The sequence below is a fragment of the Eleginops maclovinus genome, chromosome 5 (assembly GCF_036324505.1).
Source record: "Eleginops maclovinus isolate JMC-PN-2008 ecotype Puerto Natales chromosome 5, JC_Emac_rtc_rv5, whole genome shotgun sequence".
Lineage (NCBI taxonomy): Eukaryota > Metazoa > Chordata > Actinopteri > Perciformes > Eleginopidae > Eleginops > Eleginops maclovinus.
This window is the reverse complement of record NC_086353.1, coordinates 21,331,165-21,351,575: the sequence shown is the minus strand read 5'-3', so window position 1 is coordinate 21,351,575 and position 20,411 is coordinate 21,331,165. Positions and strand designations below refer to the sequence as shown.

At 40.4% G+C, this 20,411-nt stretch overlaps 1 protein-coding gene across 1 annotated transcript; it reads left to right on the top strand.

Annotated features, from left to right (window-relative positions):
• Positions 1–5,018: 5,018 nt before the first annotated feature.
• On the top strand, positions 5,019–19,202 carry chrnb3a (cholinergic receptor nicotinic beta 3 subunit a). Its single transcript, XM_063884810.1, has 8 exons — positions 5,019–5,443; positions 11,140–11,291; positions 13,880–13,924; positions 14,769–14,878; positions 15,571–16,084; positions 16,728–16,918; positions 17,419–17,623; positions 18,616–19,202. Exons 1-8 carry the CDS (start codon positions 5,368–5,370, stop codon positions 18,745–18,747), a joined length of 1,425 nt encoding a protein of 474 aa, XP_063740880.1. The 5' UTR covers positions 5,019–5,367; the 3' UTR covers positions 18,748–19,202.
• The last annotated feature ends 1,209 nt before the right edge of the window (positions 19,203–20,411 follow it).

The following is a 20,411-nucleotide window of genomic DNA, read 5'->3' as shown; positions in this document are numbered from 1 at the left end:
ACCATCCCAACCGTGAAGCATGGAGGTGGACACATCATTCTTTGGGGATGCTTTTCTGCAAAGGGGACAGGACGACGGCAGCGTATTGAGGGGAGGATGGATGGAGCCATGTATCGCGAGATCTTGGCCAACAACCTCCCTCCCTCAGTAAGAGCATTGAAGATGGGTCGTGGCTCGGTCTCCCAGCATGACAACGACCCAAAACACACAGCCAGGGCAACTAAGGAGTGGCTCCATAAGAAGCATCTCAAGGTCCTGGAGTGGCATAGCCAGTCTCCAGACCTGAACACAATAGAAAATCTTTGGAGGGAGCTGAAAGTCCGTATTGCCCAGTGACAGCCCCGAAACCTGAAGGATCTGGAGAAGATCTGTATGGAGGAGTGGGCCAAAATCCCTGCTGCAGTGTGTGCTAACCTGGTCAAGAACTACAGGAAACGTCTGATCTCTGTAATTGCAAACAAAGGTTTCTGTACCAAATATTAACTTCTGTTTTTCTGATGTATAATAATAAATAATATAATAATAAATATAAATATAATAAATACTTATGTCATGCAGTAAAATGCAAATTAATTACTTAAAAATCATACAATGTGATTTTCAGGATTTTTGTTTTACATTCCGTCTCTCACAGTTGAGTACCTATGATAACAATAGAGTACAATACAGACTTCTACATGCTTTGTAAGTGGGAAAACCTGCAAAATCAGCAGTGTATCAAATACTTGTTATCCCCACTGTATGTGCGCCCAGCCAAATGCAAATATTTGTATTGCGATTGTAGTTTACCTTTTTGTTTGTATTGAAAAGGTCATTGAACACAGAAAAGAGCAGGACTGTTGAATGGTATTGGGTACAACAGCAGTTTGATGATTGGCATGGAAACATTTTTGTAGGTGGTTCATGTGTGTGAGTGGGCGGATAGCCACGTGCACATGCCTCTTGTGTGATGTTGCATAAAGCAATGGTCTGTTAGCTTGATAGGTAGCTGCAACTCAAGATGACTGAGAATTCCAACATAAAACATTACATTAGCTTAACACACGGCCATATTCTTTGACAAAACCGGCACTACTGGACGAATACAGTAATGCTGGAAATCACTCAAATTTGAGAGGTGGATCCCATGGGGATTTCTGCTACACTCAACTCTTTACCTACTTTAAATGAAAGAAAAGTGAGATATACTATGGGTAACACATTAATGGTCCTCATAAAGCAAAGGAAATAAATAAATAAAGACTTCTGTGTCTTCTGTTCTGAAATATTCAGGAGTTTGAAACCCCTGAATATAGGGCTTTTTAACATACTGTATAAAAAATATATATAATGAAAGCAGAGATTGCTCTCCAGACCTGCCCTCAGCTCCGATAACCTTAATGTGAACTCAATTTCTTAATTAACTTGGATTGGAGGCTGAAGGAGACTAATTACTGAAGTAGTCTGCCATTGAAAGACCATCCAGAATTGACTTTTACCTCCAAGACTGTAACACTCGCTGTCAGTCAGCATGCACTCACAGTAGTGGCAGGGGTTTGTTTGGGTGTTAGAAAGCCAGGACTTACTTCAGACGTGTGTCCTTGCATTTGTAAGCCAGATAGGCTTCCCCCCTGTGGGCAAGTCTTGGCAGTAGCAGAGAAGCGTTCAGGTGCCTCTGTAAGAGAGCATAAAGCGGAGAAGAGCAGCCAAGTGCCATGTGACCTGCAGTAAAGAAGTCCATGTTGATGTGGAATGGCCCATCAAATCCCATGCGTTTGTTTGCGTGTTTGTGCGCGAGTGCAGAATGATTCACCTTGCAGTTCTTCTTCCAGCTGCTCTTGGCTCAAAATTAATTACGAAAGAGAGAGAGATGGAGGGGTTTCTTTACGAGTCAACTAACTGCTTATTTGATTGCCTGAATAAATGACACAAAGCAAATGAATGTGAGCTCTCTGCTCTCTGTCAGATGCTCCGGCTGTCGGACCTTTGCGCCTCCATAAATCCAATCCCATTCTCCACACTCTATCATGTCCCAGCTAGTTGTCTTTTTACCCGCTGACACAATGATGCATTTTACATTACAGCTGAGGAAAATAAAACTGCTAAGCCTATTGTGAAGCCTGATTATAATCCATGTATTTTCCCCGCTGCCCCAACGCCATTAACTCATAACATTAAAGTGAACCGAACCGGAGGAGATGCATATTTCTCAATTTCCCAACAGTGTATAAAACTCTGTGCGAGATCGATAACTACATCACCTCATCTGCTCGGCTTGTACAGCAGGTAATTAGATTAGATTGTGCTACAGTAAGTGCTCAGCTTCGCCACTTTAACTTTTATCAAGGAAAGGTGATAGCTTTGGAATAACAGCATATGTAAAACGAAAACACAACCACCTCAGGTCCTGTGGGGTCACTAGTAGCTACTGGAAACAGGCTCTAACCAGGCTCCATGGTACCCACATACTCTAAAAGCTCTAATCTGATTTGCTCTTGTGATGTGGCAAGCGTATTGTTCCGGGCATCTGGGATCCTTTTTTCACTCCAGTGTCTTTATAGCATTAGCACGGAATCAGTTTTCCTTGAAACATTATTTGTGCCTACGGCCTCTCCCCGTGACACTAAAGAGATTATCCCTTGGCATGTATGGTATGGTTTGTCATCGCATGGCATGATAAGTGTGCAGCTGATTGAGTGAAGCATCACAGTGCGCTCTGTGTTGATTTACGATAATGTGCACACTCATTGCCTATAAAACAGGCAGATGGGCTTCTGAGAGGAAACATACAGGTCACTGCTTCCTGAAAGATGATCGTCAGCCATTTATCAGATACTAAAGTGCTGCACCACATCCATGACTGTTACTCATAAATTAAACTCTGTACTAAAATGCAATCCTTTACTTTTTATTTGAACTTCTGTGCAGTATCTTTAGACGGAACCTTGACAAAGTCATGGTTGTAACAGGTGTTTACATTTTGAGCACAACCTTCGTTGTCTAGCTTAAAGGGTAGTTTCACATTAATTTAAAAATAAAGAAATGTACTTAGTACCTACTCTGGTGAAGCCACTGTTGTGTTCAACACATGGACTGCATAAAATGTTCACGTAGTCTTCATGACCTCACCAAAAGGTTTTTTGTAAAGCCGTTGTGAAGCTCTAAGTGTGTGGATCTGGCTGTTGCCATCTTGGCAGTGACAACAACCCCCATCTCACTACTTATCCAAAAATGGACAATGATGGTAGAGCTAAAGGCCCAGCTTGCCATTATTGACAACTTTACGGTCCAATTTTTATATAAGTCCAAATTTGGCTTCTATTTTTGCCCCACATTATGATCATGTCAATCTCACTATAAGTTGAAGCATTGTAACACAAGGCTTTATATAAATTCACCATTGATGTACAAAGAGAACTGAATACAGCGTTGGAGGCGGGACTTGTTCATTCCTATGAAAGTTGCTCATTGGCCATGAAGACAAAATTGCCTGACTCTCGACAGCAACAGTTCCCGGATCTGGGCCATATAAGATGTTGTCCTTGCCCCGCCTCCTATCTCACACTTTCAGCTTAGTTAAATGAAGGGTGTAGCGGCCCCTCAACTTGAATAAACAGGCTTGGAGTGTTTCCTTACGGGTGTACTTTATTCAGACGAGTGTGCATTGCACAAACACCGTGAAAACTTAAAAGGAAAATGACAAAGGCAATTTAGCTAGATACAAATAATGCCTTGACAAATGCACTTAAGCAAGCTAGCATCAAATAGATAACGACATTATCATGAAATGAATCACATTACTATTTACATTACATCATTTACACAAACGTAAGAAATGAATACATATGAAATAGACAGTACATTACAATAAAACACATACCTCGCTCCGCATATCGAGGGGTGCTAAAGAGTGGTGATCCAGGGAAGACTGCCGCCATTAACTTAACGTTGGAGAGCTAGCTAGCAACTTCACACGTTATTTTTTAAACTGCTACTGCCAAGCAAATAGAGCACTCATTCAAACGGGTTTGACCAGGAATGCTGCAACGTAATATAACACTTCAAGGAACGCTTTAGAGAACACGTTAATTTAAAGTTATAATACTATTTTGAGATCTCTGACTCTAGACATGCATTGTCTTGTAACGTGCCTTCTTGTGTTATACCTTCAGCTAGCGTGCACGTTCTGGAAGGATTGGTTCACCGTGCAGATAGCATGATGTCAAAATAAAAGTCACATGAGATAAAAAGTAACTCAGAATAAAGGATAAAATATAATAACAGGATAAGCATAATAGACACTGCTAGTGGCCATCTACAAAGGGAGAGGGAAAATAACTCTGGATTCAGCTTTTAGCACATTTGGCATGTTTTAGACCCAAACGATTTAAACAAGGGCTCTAGATGATATGATTTACAGACATCTCTTTCCCAGTCAAGATCAATTGGAAACATTTTTAGGCCGAAATGACGTCATGAACTGACATATAAGTTGTAGTACCATTGTTTGTCCACTACAAACATTTGCATTAACGTTTTGCTTTTGGAGCTAGCCTCAAGTAGCCTAGTCTTTTAAGCTAAAGCAGTTTATCTGCAGTTCTGCATAGCACCAATTTCAGCAATGGAGGTTGGCAGGATGCATTTCCGCCACTTTTGACCAGCCTAAATTGAATTTTACCAAATGTATATTCACAGAATTTATGGTTGGTTAAACAATATAATCATTCATTATGATACATTTTGACACATTGCCTTGACTTTATAAAAGAAAAGGCTTTTTACAATAAGCCAAAATTGTTAGTCATGTCATATTAATGCATCTGTCTGTCTGTCTGTCTGTCTGTCTGTCTGTCTGTCTGTCTGTCTGTCTGTCTGTCTGTCTGTCTGTCTGTCTGTCTGTCTGTCTGTCTGTCTGTCTGTCTGTCTGTCTGTCTGTCCATCTATTATTTATTTTGGTATTTATTTGTTTATTTATTTCTCTCCAGATGGGTATCAGATCAGTCCTCCCTCCATCCTTTGACGGGCCAGCCCTCCTCCGTCCCACCCTCAGCCTGGATCGGCTCCGGCAGCATCCATCTCTGCACCGGGACACACACAGGAAAGAGGATGTGGGATAAATAAATTAAAACACAAAAGGCGTCAGACAGCAGGAAAGCGAGAAAAAAAAGAAAAAAAAGAAATCACACAGGCTGCTGCTGCTGCCCCACATTGTGAAGGCGGTCCGTGATATGCAAAGCGACTCACAACCGGCTGTCCTTCATTACTCCAACCGGACAGCACCGCGGTGATACTCCGGAGGTCCCGCACGGCTGTTGAAGTGATGCGCCCCGCAGAAAAACAGTAACATGATTTGATCTTCGCTGTAGATACTTCCAGTCGGTGTTGTAGATGAAAAGAGGGAGCATGAAGTTTGCGGTCGCGGTGTTGTGGTTCTCCCTTGCTCTCGGGAAGGCTACTATGCAAGGTAAGAAACACATTCCGTCTTTTAACTGTTGAAGCTGCTGCTGCCCCTTACCGTAGAAATTGTCCAAACGAAGGGTGAAATGACCTAGGACGTAAACACACTGGACCCCTGGTGAGGATTTGGGATGCTACAGTGTTGCGCTATCCAAACACATCACAGTCTCTTTCACGGTCTCATAATAACAGCGTAATTGGCCAATGTGCCCCATGCTTCTAAAAAGAAAACAACATTGTTTTTAGACAATGTTTAGTAAATATCTGTAAAATATGCAGCATACTTTGTGATTGTGATGAAATTGCACTTTCAATCTTGTGGCTGGCAGCGAAACAAAATGTTGGGGTCAGGTGAGAGGAGCACATTCATGATTTATTAAAGAATGGCAGCACAGCGCCCCCCTGGGGAGGGGTGACCGGGAAGGGCTGTATATCATGCTGCAACAACAAAAACATCTAAATGAATGGGAATAGAATTCCCTTACATAATATGGCTATGACTCAGGTGTGGCTTGTTATGAAAAAGTAAATAATTATATTTTTTGTCATGGTTTTGTTGAGCTACACAATCAGAAGTGTGTGTGCATGTGTGTGTCAGCTAACTGTAAGGCATTTACCCCACTCTAATCTTGAGATGGAGTGGCTCTTGGCAGCACATGCTGAACATCTCTGTTGTGTGTGTGTGTGTGTGTGTGTGTGTGTGTGTGTGTGTGTGTGTGTGTGTGTGTGTGTGTGTGTGTGTGTGTGTGTGTGTGTGCGCGTGTGTGCGCGTGTGTGTGCATGTGTGTGCACGTGTGTGTGTGTGTGTGTGTGTGTGTGTGTGTGTGTGTGTGTGTGTGTGTGTGTGTGTGTGTGTGTGTGTGTGTGTGTGTGTGACAGAGAGAAGGAGAAAAAAAAGAGATGACAACTTGATGCAAATGATTAATCCACCTCCAGCAACAAATTAGCTCTCCCACTGTCAGTCCACAGTTAGGTTCAAGAGGAATCACATTTTAAACTGACACAGAGCTTCCTGCAATTGATGATGTATGGGACCCCATTGGAAGTAGGTTGGCATGCAGTTCCATCCTTGGATTTTAAAGGTACAGTTCACCCAGATATCAAGAAACCTGACATATTTCCATCATGCAGTGTCATGCAGATATCTTGTATTGCCATGTGTCCAGGGTCTTTGTCTCTAATGTATCACTTCCAACTTAATATAGATAAATGGAATACCATCCCTCTAAAGAGGCCAAACATATGCTGACCAAAACAGAAGTGTGTGTTGGCCAAACCAACAAGGCTAGCTGTATTACTTCTTAAGGCAGTAATAAAATCCCTAACATTTACAAGCGGGAATTTGGAGTTTACGGTTGTTAAATTGTCACGCCCCCATAGGCAAAGGACCTTTACTATATACCTTGCAAATAACAGTATCTAAAGGGACTATTCTATCTATGGTTCATAGTTACTTTGTTTATCCCAAATTGGGAAATTGGTTTTTTTCACAGCAGCAGATTTGAAAGTAGTTCCAACAAAAACAACACAACAAGGCCTAATGCAAATATGTAGGCTGGCTACAGTAATATCACACACATGCTGTCTTGTGATGCACACTGTCTTTGACATCGAGTTACTATGTGTGAACCGACACGTGTTGGCATGTATGCTCACATACAATGCATTACATGCTCAAAGGCATTATGATTGATGGGGTTAACCATTGTGAATCATCTTGGCTCTCCCAGAGGTACCTATCCTGTTGCATTGTGGGAACACAAGGGCAGGGCTGCAGATCAGATTGTGAAGTTGCTTCCTTGTCTCTTGCTTTATGATTTAGTCATAATTCTTGTCTTCCAAAATGTCAACTTTTCCAAGCATCACATTAGACAACTGCTGAGAAAATGAAAGAAGTGAAGCTGTTGGTTATTTGCACTAGTGTTTAAATAAAAAATAAATAAAAAAACAGGTTCCCTCTTAGTGTTATTTCCAGCATGAGCCTTACAGGGAACAGATGGTACAAGGGACAAAGTGTTCACACCACTGTGTCGTCCATGGAGTGCTGTAGATTGAGGAGGACGCAGGGTGTTTGCTTGGACGTTGGGTCACCCCTGTCTCTGTATCCATCATCAACACACTGAAGGCTCTTCCACACACACACACACACACACACACACACACACACACACACACACACACACACACACACACACACACACACACACACACACACACACACACACACACACACACACACACACACACACACACACACACACACACACACATACACACATTAATGCATCATAACTTCCCAACAGAGAATCAGTCCATCCCCCAGGCTGTCAGGATGTACGTTGTAGTCAATACTATACCCTTTACCTCGACTCAATCAGACACACACACACACAAATACACACACACACGCACACACACGCACACACGCACACACGCACACACACTCTCAATCAGTCCCCATCTGTGGGAGGGAGCGGGCCCTTGAAGAGGCATCCATCCCTGTGGTGTTTGACTACTTTGGCTCCTGTGTTTTGTCTTGATGAGGATCTTGAGACAGAGTTGCTTCCTGTAAAGATGGTAGATACGATTCAGCTGGCGGAGTGCACTGTTGGCCCGGGTACAGCCTTTACTAAAGTACTATAGAGTACTATACAGGGGATCTGATGCAACGGGAGGTAATCTATCTGAGTCTGAAAAAATTGTGTATTTTAAATTGAGATTGTAACACACCCAAAAGGAAACTGGGAGATTGAACACAGGGAATACAGTATACGGGTATATTGGTCTCCATGCACAAAGTATGTGCAATAGCAAGTAAGACAATTGTCTCAAAAACATCATGGTAGGAAATATTTCCCTCTAATTAAAAAGGGCTCTTGAATACAAAGAATGTTTTTTTTTTGCGAGTGATATGCACATTAAACCATATTAAATAGATAATTATTGATGAATTTCAATAAAACAAACAAAGCAGGCTCTACTAGTCATTGGTTTGGTTGCAAAAACACACAAATTGCTGGAATGGTAATATTTCAGCCACAAAAGGAATGATGTTAAAAAAAACTGGTAATTTGTTATCACCTGGTAAAAAATGATCTGTTTTTGTATATTGCAATATTTCAATTTGCTATGGAAATAAAAGTCTAAAATAATAACTATGGTGACATTATGTATATGCAAACAAAATAATAATGTGAAAGACAGATGAATGATCAAAACATTTAGACTCAATTGACTGAAATGTAACCAAAACATATTTTAATCAAAATCGATGTGCATATGCAACATATTCCAAGTTGAAATGCAACCTTTCGACCAAGTTGCATTCACAAAATTCCACAGATAATGATTCACACTTTCTTTTCCCATTCCTGTTCTTGATACTGAATGTGCCAATTAATTGACAGGAAAATCACATCTGAATCAGCCTAAAACCAGATCTTGAGCTATAGCAGAATTTAGTGTAACAGGTTCTATAGGTAGCTTTTGAATTAGATGGAATGGCTTGCGTCATACACAACCTTGTGTGAAGTTTTAAGCCGAAATGGGAATTGTCTTTCTCCCTGCTATCTGTTTGCTGTCTCTTCTCATTCCCCTTGCCCCACTTAACTTCTCCTTCTGTACCAACCTCTACCCTGCCCCCTCGTATTGTTTCTCTCAGACACTGAAGGGAATTGCTCCGGGTCACTCTGTCTCACTCTTTCCCTTATCAGCTCTCTCCATTCCTCCGCTCAATTCCTCTTGTTTGAGAGGCTGTTGATTCAAAGTTCTCTTTTCTGTCTATCAGCTACTGCCTTTTTTTGCACCACAGGCGGTGCCAAATGTCGTCCTGTTATGCAGTCGAAAGGCTGAGAGAGTTACTGAGGGTGGCTCGCTTCTGCAGCTCATGTATAAATACCACAAAATGCTCTGAGCGTCCAGCAAATGCCGCTGTCATCTGCATCTTTCAGAGCGAGTTACAATAAGTAACAGGGAAAAGGTTCAGTGTCTTGCTCAAGGACAATTTGTTAGAACATTTAGCTCATGATAAGCATGTTTGGGTGTCGGTAGAATCAAGTATGCAAACTTTAAACAATGGAGGAGTCTAGGAGCAGTCTGTATATTTCTCTCTGAACTACAGTGGTTTTCAGTAGGTTTCAACCTAAGAGACCAGATATCTCCAAGCTGCCTGCACTTGGAGATGTGGCTGATGAAGTTAAAGCAATGTTTCCTCATCGCACCGTATCCTGCTCAGCAAAAGCGTCACTCTTTAGCTGACTATTATGTCACGTGCCTGGCTGCACATGGCGCTTACATCCCCTGCTCATCTCCCTTGGCAATTGTTATGTCTGAGGTGATCATATCAGCGTGATCATTTTGTCAGCCTTGGGAGCTTAGATGCATTTGCTCGCCCATGACCAGCTGTCAGTCCAGGGATGGCATGTGTGTGTGTGTGTGTGTGTGTGTGTGTGTGTGTGTGTGTGTGTGTGTGTGTGTGTGTGTGTGTGTGTGTGTGTGTGTGTGTGTGTGTGTGTGTGTGTGTGTGTGTGTGTGTGTGTGTGTGTGTGTGTGTGTGTGTGTGTGTGTGTGTGTGTGTGTGTGTGTGTGTGTGTGTGTGTAGATTTTTTTCCTCCACTTGCTTTTGGGACTCGTGGGAGGCGGTTCACTGTGTTCATGCACAACTGTGCCCTGTATGTACTTAAACATGTGGAAGATGGTGAATTTTATGCACATGTCTGTCAGTGAATATTAATATTACAAGCAGGCAAGGCCCCCACCTTCCCTCCCTCAAATGCCTCCATTGGACTTCTTTGTTTACTCCAATGACATCACTTTGTAACACTCACGCTTCTTTTGGCTGGCGATGTAACACTTTGTAGCGCTGGGTTAGTGGCAGGACATCTCCAAGTTTGGTTGACCAATCAAAACAGAGCCGGCCAGCTCACCAATCAGGGCAGACGGAGAAATCATCCTGAAGATAAGCAAAAGGCGAATACAAAAACAAGTTTATGCTAAAATTACATTTCCAGACATGAACAAAGTTGCAATCATTTGATGTTGAACACAAACAACCAAAGCACACCAGTACCTCTCCACCCTTATCTGAGCTGTAACAAAGCTCTGAACAATGGGCCTTCTTCATAGCCGCTCAAATTTCCAAGGCTAATATTTTTGTTTGCTTGCAAGCTAACCAATCAGAGCAGACTGGGCTCTGGTTTCAGACAGAGGGTGAACAGAGGGGCTGCAGCACAGGCAGTATGAGAAAAATAAAGAGCTTTTTGAACATTAGAGCATGGAGACATGTCAGAGTAGAGAGGGCTCCTTTATTGTCAAGGTTTTTTATTAATCAAATTATTTACTTAACAAAAAGTTGCCCAGAGTCCAGATTATTCTCAGATGAATTGCTTTGTTCATATTTATTGGCATTCCTTTAGGGGTGGCAATGTTGGTTTGTTAATTGACATAGATACAGAGGTGTCAGGTGTAAGACTCAACCTAGCTGGGCAATAGATGGTCAACCTTAAAGGTCAGTCCAACTTAATGCCAAGTTGTCACTAACTGTATGACTTGGTTTTGGCCGAAAAGACTTGGGTAAAGACGATATCCAACAATCTGGAATATTTCCATTCATTACTATAGTCTTATGAATACTATCATTTGCTCTCCTAAACTTAGTTCTTCTCTATTTTGTCCTCAACTTAATTTTCTATTTGGTCTTTCCAGATGAGGAAGATTTTGTGTCGCTGGCCGAGATGGAGGATTCCTTGTTGAGGAACCTTTTCAGGGGTTATCAGAAGTGGGTCCGGCCTGTCCAGAACGCCAACGATACCATCACTGTGTGCTTTGGACTGAAGATCTCACAGCTGGTGGACGTGGTAATGAAACAACACTTTGATACAAAAAAACAAAGCACATTGTTAAGCAAGTAAATGTAGGTCCATCTTTAAGGCCGATTGATGATATTGTGGTTCCTGTAATTATAAACAATGCACTTTTTATGGAGGACCGATCCTAAAAGAAAGGTACACCATGCTTCACAAAGGTAAAACAATGAATAACTGCAAAATATTGAAATAAAATGTAGGGCAAAAATAAAAATCAGTGGGATATACCAGGTTAAGCGAGAGAGACTTAAATAAAGACACTGACTCAGACAGCCTTACTTCCTCGGGCAGCTCATTCCACAGCCTCAGGGACTATTTGCAAACGTCCCTGTCCAACAATCTCAAACTACGTTAAGGTTCATGAGGAAGGTCTTAAATCTAAACTGGAGCTACGTCTGAACAGCTTTAGAGAAAGCTCAGAAACAGGTGTACTGTAATCTCAACACCTAGACCTGTGTAAAAGCCTATAGCAGCTGATTTCTGCATAATTTACAGGGATTTTAATTCAAATCTTTTTTGATTAAAACAGAGAAAATAACAACTGTTTCTGCATTTCTCTCAAAGTAAAAATAAATCCTATGTTGGCCTTTTTATCAAAGGGGATTGAAACATGATAGACAAGCTTTGTGACATGCAGCTCAAACAAAAATTACTTTCAAACCAACATTTATTGCAACAGGCTTGCTGTGACATTTAACCAATATGTGTTTGTGATATGCCCTGGAACCTAATAACAAAGGTTTCTGTTTTGTTTGTAATGGTGTTTGATGGGAAAGAAAGTTGGTTTGAATGACTGAATTGTTTAGGCCAATTTATGGCATTTATTCAACCAAAAATATGTAATTTGTTTTTATTTATGTGGTCATTTGAACTTTGATTTGAACATCAACATATTATTTGTATGCAGCTTGGGAGCTTGCTCTGCATTTTTAGTTGTATTGACAAAGGAAGAAGGGAAGATGGGAAATCAATAAAATCAGGATGACCTTTGAAAAACCAATCTAGAAATGAGATGTTTGCCAAGCCGAGAAACAAAACAGAAGGCTGGGGACATGACCTCAGTGTCCTGAAAAATAGCTCTGGCTCTGCCCATGTCATACATTATGTATCATTATTAATATTAGATAGATATGGGTACTTTAAATTGTCTCTGCAGTGCTCACATCCTGAACTCCTTTGTGAAAAATAGAATCATCCATTTATTGTAGAGGCTCTAAAGTACGGGGGCCAAAAGGTGCAAACACAATACAACAAGCCCTAAACACAAATATGCTAAAACATATCTAAATGAAGAAAAATCTGTTTTGAAATGTTATGAGCCGTTGTAACACCTATGCACTTGTCGGCAACTATTCTATTGCTTCTGGGAGACCAATGCAGCAAAGAGTCTTGAGCTGTGTGTACATGTAGGGGAGCTAGTGAAACTCACCGTAACTGAGATGCTTAAGAATATAGGGTTAGGGTCTGGGTTACAAGAAGGACACCTGATTTGTTGTTAAGAAGATATTCTAAAAGGTATGGCTGGCACACAAGGAAATATAAATGCTTGTTTGGAGTGTATGAAATGTAAAGGGGTGGCTCTTAAGGGAGGTCACCTGAGGAACTGTACTACGGGAGCCACACTGAGAACAGAAGTGTGAGGATAAATGAGGAGGAGGGAAAAGGACCCAGGAGATTTAAAGGGGCAAAGAGGCGGAGAGAGTGTAAAAAGAAGAAAGAGGAAGGGAGGTTAAAAGAGAGGTCCGAGGTGGGCTTTCATAGCAGCTGAGGAAGTAATGAGGCCATCAGGCTGAGAGGAACCAGATCCCATGTATTATTTACACAAGGACACACACACACACACACACCCACACATACACACCCACACACACACACACTCCCACAATTCCACAGAGAGAATTTGTTTTACTACATCAGCTTTTGATGCCTGTACCTCTGTCATACAGAATTAACATTTAGAAGAGTGCCATCTCCTGTTATTCTAGCAAGAGTGACTGTGATTTTAGAAAAAACTTAACACGTCAGATACATTTTTACTTAGAAAAGATGCAATCAGGTTATCCCCAGCTCCTCTCGAGATCAGACAAACCACACAGTCTATTCCAGATTGTATTTTTTCTCTACTGCAAGTCTTTTCCTGTGCAGAACTGACATACAAATGCTTCTGACTTACATTGAATTACTTTCTTTTTCCTCCTCCTCTTACTCCTCTCCATACTTCTATCATTTTACTTTATGTATATACTTTTTTATATACTTAAATGATGCAGAATTAGCTTTATTGCCAGTCATTTTGGTCAATGATGAGTAACGTGTGATTCTCCCCCTCATTACATTTTAGATACACCCTGAAGCAATGCACTTAACCCCCCGAGCTGTTCTAGTGTTTTGTTTAAGTGGCATGCAAGAGAAGCAATTAATCCTTTTTGAAGAAAATAACTAGTTTTTTGTTTTTATCCCACTCAGCTTTTTGTCTCCAGCTTCTGGTTTGCTCCTTAGCTCCTCATTAGCCTCTCTTATCATAAACACCACCAAGAGGTTTAAATAGTGAACAAAAGTTCTTCCTAATCTCTCTACAGGATGAAAAGAACCAACTGATGACTACAAATGTCTGGCTCTGGCAGGTAAAACCTTTTGTTACTTTTTTTTTTTTTTTTACAAATGCTCGTTTATTCAATTGAAGGGTGCTATTTCGACATTTAGGATTTCTTAAACTTAATTAACTTAGATTCTTAAAGCTTATGTATATAGTCACTTATAATGGTGTATGACTTTTGCAGACAATTCAAGTAGAGCTTACAAATGCATTAAAACTGCTTGAATAGAAATGTAGGACTCCGAGACGATGGATGCTTGTTGTGATATTAATTGCGTAAAAAAAATATTGGACACATATAATGATAATTTGTAAAGTTAAACAAATGAGACATATGGCAGATGTACTGCAAACGCTTATCTCTAATTGGTTGCTCCTGCTTAGACTTTTTAGTCAGTGTGATTAATCAAGTGATCACTTAAATCTTAGATCTTAATGTGTTCGATATTCCCCTGTGTGTAGGAGTAGGTGATCACTTATTATTTTATTTCATTCTGACTTTTATTTCATTGCTATGTGAATTCAAGGGGCATTTTTGCAAGCAATTGTTAGTTGTTTGATGATTGGCCCCTGGTTTATGAATAGACTTAATCAAAACATAACAATTAAGGGCATCATCAAAATAGAATAATAAAGTATCAATATAATTGTAACTTAACTGCTTCTTTTACCTGCTAATATTATACATTTCCCTAATAAGATGTTGAATAAAAGACACATGGGCATCTCAGGACTAACATAAAGACATAGTTTTCATTGGATTTGTGCGGTAGTAGTAGTACTTTCCAAGATGCAGTTAAAGTATTTGTAAGCTCAGTCTCTTGTCTTATCATGTTACTTATCAAGCCTTGTGTTTTTCTGTTTTTTTAAAGGAGTGGATTGATGTGAAGCTGAAGTGGAACCCAGATGACTATGGAGGTATCACCTCCATCAGAGTGCCTTCAGAGACTATATGGCTGCCTGACATCGTCCTGTATGAAAAGTGAGTTATGCGGCACACATCAGTAGCACCGTCTGAGGCAATGCCTGATTACTCTCAGACCTACGTAAAACCATGCATTTTTTAAAAACCTATCTATTTAAAACATAAACAGTCTCTGTTGTGCAGCCGTGATACCCAGAAGTGTTTTGAATAGTAAAGTCGTGGTGGGAAAGTAGAGCATGCAAGTGGAAAAATCTATACTTGGGTTTTCTTGCACGAGTTGTGTGTGAGTGTGTAAACGGATGATTTGTAAAAGTGTTTTACACTAATGGATGTAATTGTAGCATTTGTCAGTTTGGATTTGTGTATTGTGTCTTGTGATCATGGGGCTGTGTTTGTATATTTGTTGTTCATTCATTATGAGAAACTCTTAGTAGCTTATTATTTTATTGTAGGAGGTTCATTTTAATTCTGTGTATATTTGGTTGATTTTTATGTATAGTGCTGTAAGAAGACAAAGTGTTTACATGCCTGAATGTCTGGAGTAAATGTGTCACAATTCATTTATTTAACATAGTTTTGCTTTTGTTTAACACTTCCCTTATTCCCTTCAATTCATTAATACATTTTATGGAAAAGGGAAATACTTTTCTTGAGAATTCAACGTTATGTGATATGAGAAACAGATCTGACTTGTCTCTTGGACCTTTCTTCAACACTTTAACTTTTCCCTTTCTTTCTTTTTCTCCAAGTGCGGACGGTCGTTTTGAGGGTTCCCTAATGACCAAAGCCATTGTGCGTTGGGATGGCACCATAACATGGACTCCACCTGCCAGCTACAAGTCGTCCTGTACCATGGACGTCACCTTCTTCCCCTTTGACCGACAGAACTGCTCCATGAAGTTCGGCTCCTGGACTTACGACGGGAACATGGTGGACCTAGTCCTGGTGGATCACTATGTGGACCGGAAAGACTTCTTTGATAACGGCGAGTGGGAGATCCTCAACGCCACGGGACAAAAAGGAAGCAGGAGGGACGAGATGTACTGGTACCCGTTCCTCACCTATTCCTTCATCCTCAAGAGATTGCCCTTGTTCTACACCCTCTTCCTCATCATCCCATGCCTCGGCCTCTCCTTTCTGACGGTGCTGGTGTTTTATTTGCCATCAGACGAAGGAGAGAAACTGTCACTATCCACATCAGTGCTGGTGTCCCTGACTGTGTTCCTCCTGGTCATAGAAGAGATCATCCCGTCTTCATCAAAGGTGGGTTTCCTAAGGGGGTGCCATTGGGCAGTCCGTTGGAAATCTATTTGCTGGGTTTAGTTATCTTAATTGTCATCATAATTGCAGCATGCCCAGATTACAACCACCAACCTCTGTATTTCCTATAGCTTAACTGCATATCAACTCAATTAGAAAGTCAAGGTCTCCCAACAGCCAGTGTGATGCCGAAGTCTTCAGAGCTCCAAAAGATTATGGCACCTTCCAAAATCACTAGAATTGGACATAAAAAGTGTTAAATGTGCAATCGACTAACAAAGATCCCTTGTGGGTTCAAATTAATGTGTGGTTCCAAGACAGTGAAACCCATTCACTGGTGAGCTCCTGAATTCTTCCGCTTAATACCAATACTTTATTGTGTGTTTATTAGCGTATACCTGCAAAATAACAATGTCCGCATCAGCCAGTATTTGTGTGAAGTGCTATTTGGAAAATGTTATAATGCTAATTACATAGTATCACAAATGTTAGTATTCAACCCAAAGCACCAATGTGCTAAATAACCCCAATGACATCACAAAATGGTGGAATGCCTCTTTAAGGACCAGCGTAATCTCTTGATGTGGTAAAATAAACATAAGCATATTATTCAATAATAACTATCAACTGATGTTATCATCTCCAGGTGATCCCACTTATCGGAGAATACCTGCTGTTCATCATGATCTTCGTCACTTTCTCCATTATCGTTACCGTCTTTGTCATCAACGTCCACCACCGTTCCTCTACTACTTACCACCCCATGGCCCCCTGGGTAAAGAGCCTCTTTCTTCAGAGATTGCCCAGACTGCTGTGTATGAGGGGGCACACTGACAGGTAATGTAGGATTGACTGTAGGAATGGTTTGACATTTTGGGAGAAGATTTCCTGCAGTTATGAAAGATAATCGTAAACTTAGCATAACGACTTAAGACAGGGTAACTGCTAGCCTGTTAGCTAGCTAAGCAGTTGCCAGAAAATTACCTCTGGATTTTACTAGTTCTCACCAGTCAAGGCCCTTGATAAATGGCAAATTTATTTTTATACACTTTGATTTTTTGTAAGGATTAAACAATCACTGAAAGGAAGATTTAGCTATCTCTGAACATAGCCATAGGGCTAATATTTCCTAATATTTCCAGTCTTTATGCTAAGCTATCAGTCTCGTATAGTTTAGTATTTAGTGTGAAGACATGACAGCTGTATCAATCTTCTCATCTAACTTGCAACATGAAAGCAAATGCATGCATTACCAAAAATGTCATTTTGATATGTTCTAAAACACAAGAGGATAACTATGTAAAATGTATAAGACATATGGTGTCTATTATACTCAGATACCACTATCCAGATATGGAGATGCACAGCCCAGAGCTGAAGCCCCGCAAAGGTGTGGGGAAGAAGGGGGCTTCCGGCCAGCAGAGGGGCCCCCTCCCAGCAAAGGAGGATGAGAATCAAGCCTGGCTGGCCATGCTGGAGAAAGCCACAAATTCGGTCCGCTATATCAGCCGTCACATCAAAAAGGAGCACTTCATACGAGAGGTGAGTGGGTAGATATCAGATGAAAGTGTACAGCTAATTGTTCTATAAAGATTAAAGAGGTTATGTTTTTGCATTAAAATGTCTAGAAAGGACTAGACTATATGTTGTGTACACACATTATCCCAAATGCTTCCAACTATTTTAAATAACGAGGAATCTGTTTTCCGAATCAACGAAACAGTTTCGTATTATTTATTTGCCTCTAATGGCAAGGTTTTTCCTTTCCACATATCAGCGACGTGATGTCTGCCAGGAGCTGTCATACATTGACTGTTTGTCTCGTTTGAAGCCACATTATTTTGATGCATGTTTTAGATTATATGTCATGTTATGACTAGATGAAGAATTTAAGTCATTACAATATGGACTTCAAGTTATCAGAGACACAAGATCACCAAATGTTAGCTGCACAGCATCAGAGGAACATTTTTTACATGAACCTGCTTTATATAGTGCTTCACCAACTTTTACTTCCCAAATCTGTGTGTTTAGGAGATACAAGGTAGTCTTTGTTAAAAACCACTTAAAACTCATCATTTTATCAGAGGAACAAGCCAGGCTTACATAAGTAGCAGTCCTTCCAACGGTCTGAGAAATACTATGTTTTACATTGAAACAGCTACTTTCTGTGTTTTCACCAGTATTGATCCCCTAGTCTGGTTGGTTTGGGATTCTGAGTAAGAAGATAATTGCATGACTGCTATGGTGGTGAAGACAAAAACTCTTGTGACCCCCTGCTGATCCAACCTAACTTCAACTAACTCTTTATTTTGTGAATGTTCAAATGGTTGAGAGACCTGTTACTTGCAGGAAATGACATAATTTGTGTCTAAGGAGATCTAAATTGCTGTATAACTGATATCCAAATGACACAAAGTAGCTTGTGTGAGCAATGTTTCCAAAAGGCTTGAGGCTGACACATATTCACACCTGAGAACCTTTCTTTTTTTTGTCTCTCTTGTTGTCTATCTTTTTGCCTTTGCCTCATATAGGTTGTTCAAGACTGGAAGTTTGTGGCTCAGGTGTTGGACAGGATTTTCCTGTGGGCCTTCCTTACAGTGGCTATACTAGGAACTGTCCTAATCTTCACCCCTGCTCTGCAGATGTACTTCAGCACACCATGATAAACACACACACAACCTCACGAAGACCCTCCAGCAGCTCGTTCTTTTCCCAATTTGTCTTGTCTGACTGTGATTTATTGATGCAACTCAATAAAACATTCACACTGTATATTTTTCTTTTTGTATAAACAAGCTCGAGCTGCACACGTTTACCTCCCTGCAGTGTGGTTTGCAGCCTGTAATGACTACTGCAAATTGTTGTGTTCTAAATGCAACTCAATTACTGTAAGGTGCATGCACAGGAGTGCACAGGAATGAAAGCAATAAGCAGGTTAGAATAGCGTGTATAATTTGAATACCCATGTTTGTATAACTGTGACATTGTAATCAAAAATGCAACAACATGCACAAAATCACTTCATTAATAATGCATTGTTTTTTGTGTTACATTTGCTGTTCCACCAGCTGTGAGTGCTATTAAGATGATGACAATAAAACAATTCAAATGTACCAAATCTATTTTCCAGTCATGTTTTAACCTAATGCTTTAAAACAAGGCAAAGTGGGCCACCACCCTGGAGAGATCTTTATGGCATGCAATTTATTTTATTTAATATTGAAATATATACAATGGCTAAGTGAAGAGAATGGCAATAGACTTGTCTGCATTTTCTCCAATATAATGAAACTAGGAGGCTCTCGGATTGTGGTACTCAAAGCTGAGTAAAAGCAAAAAAGAAACTCATCAGTAATATCTCTTAAAATAATTCATAACACATTCACCAAAGTTTATACACAGACATTCTCATCAGCAAATTGATATTGGGAATATTTTTCTTCTATGGAACATCCGCCCCAACCTTATCACCATGCAGAAAAAGGGTGCAAAAAAAGCAAGTCCCATCATATTTGAGACAAGTCAGTCATCTCTATGGCTGACAGCTCACACCAAAACAACATACATAAAGAGGTAGTAGGAAAAAAGGAGAATCTTGATTTTGGGCTCAGACTGTCCCTTTGAAAATACATCTGCATTACATGATCATGTATTCCAATGGTGCATATTTCTAAATGTAATTGGAGCCAACTATTATATTATTATATATGCTTATGATTAAACAAGAAATGTGGAATACACAGGGGTCAATGGGGGCACACATCCTATTTTGCTCATTGCCCCCCCTAAAAGGTTCATCTGGCTCTGGTATGTTGTGTTTCTTGCTGTAATGACACAGTATCAGCACTAAATGGCAGCATTGCTACAGAATCCACAGCTGCCTCGCAACCTGCTTGACAGAAATTGTGATATGATGAAAACTATTTTATAGATGAAGTATTAGCACATAAATAAGAAGCTACAAATAACCTAATGGGATGCCTTATAACACAGGTCAATGTCTCGGCAATGTGACATTTTGTGGCCATTTTGTAACACGGATGATATGTCCTCATTTACAGCATCGTCTCGAATCTGTAACTGTATAGGAGAAGGTTGTAATCATTAATGTCTAACAGGGAAAGGGCACACTAAAATAAAAACCTGTACAGTAAAATTAGACACTAAAATGCCATTTTTTGTTGGGAACTGCATTAGTTCGAGCACATATTTTGTAGTGGTGAGTTATTGTAGGTCATACAGCATTTAACTGTAAACCCTGTTCAGAGTACAGAGCTTCTTCCCATTTGTCTGCTTTGCTAAAAGGGCACATCATCAGTAGTAATTA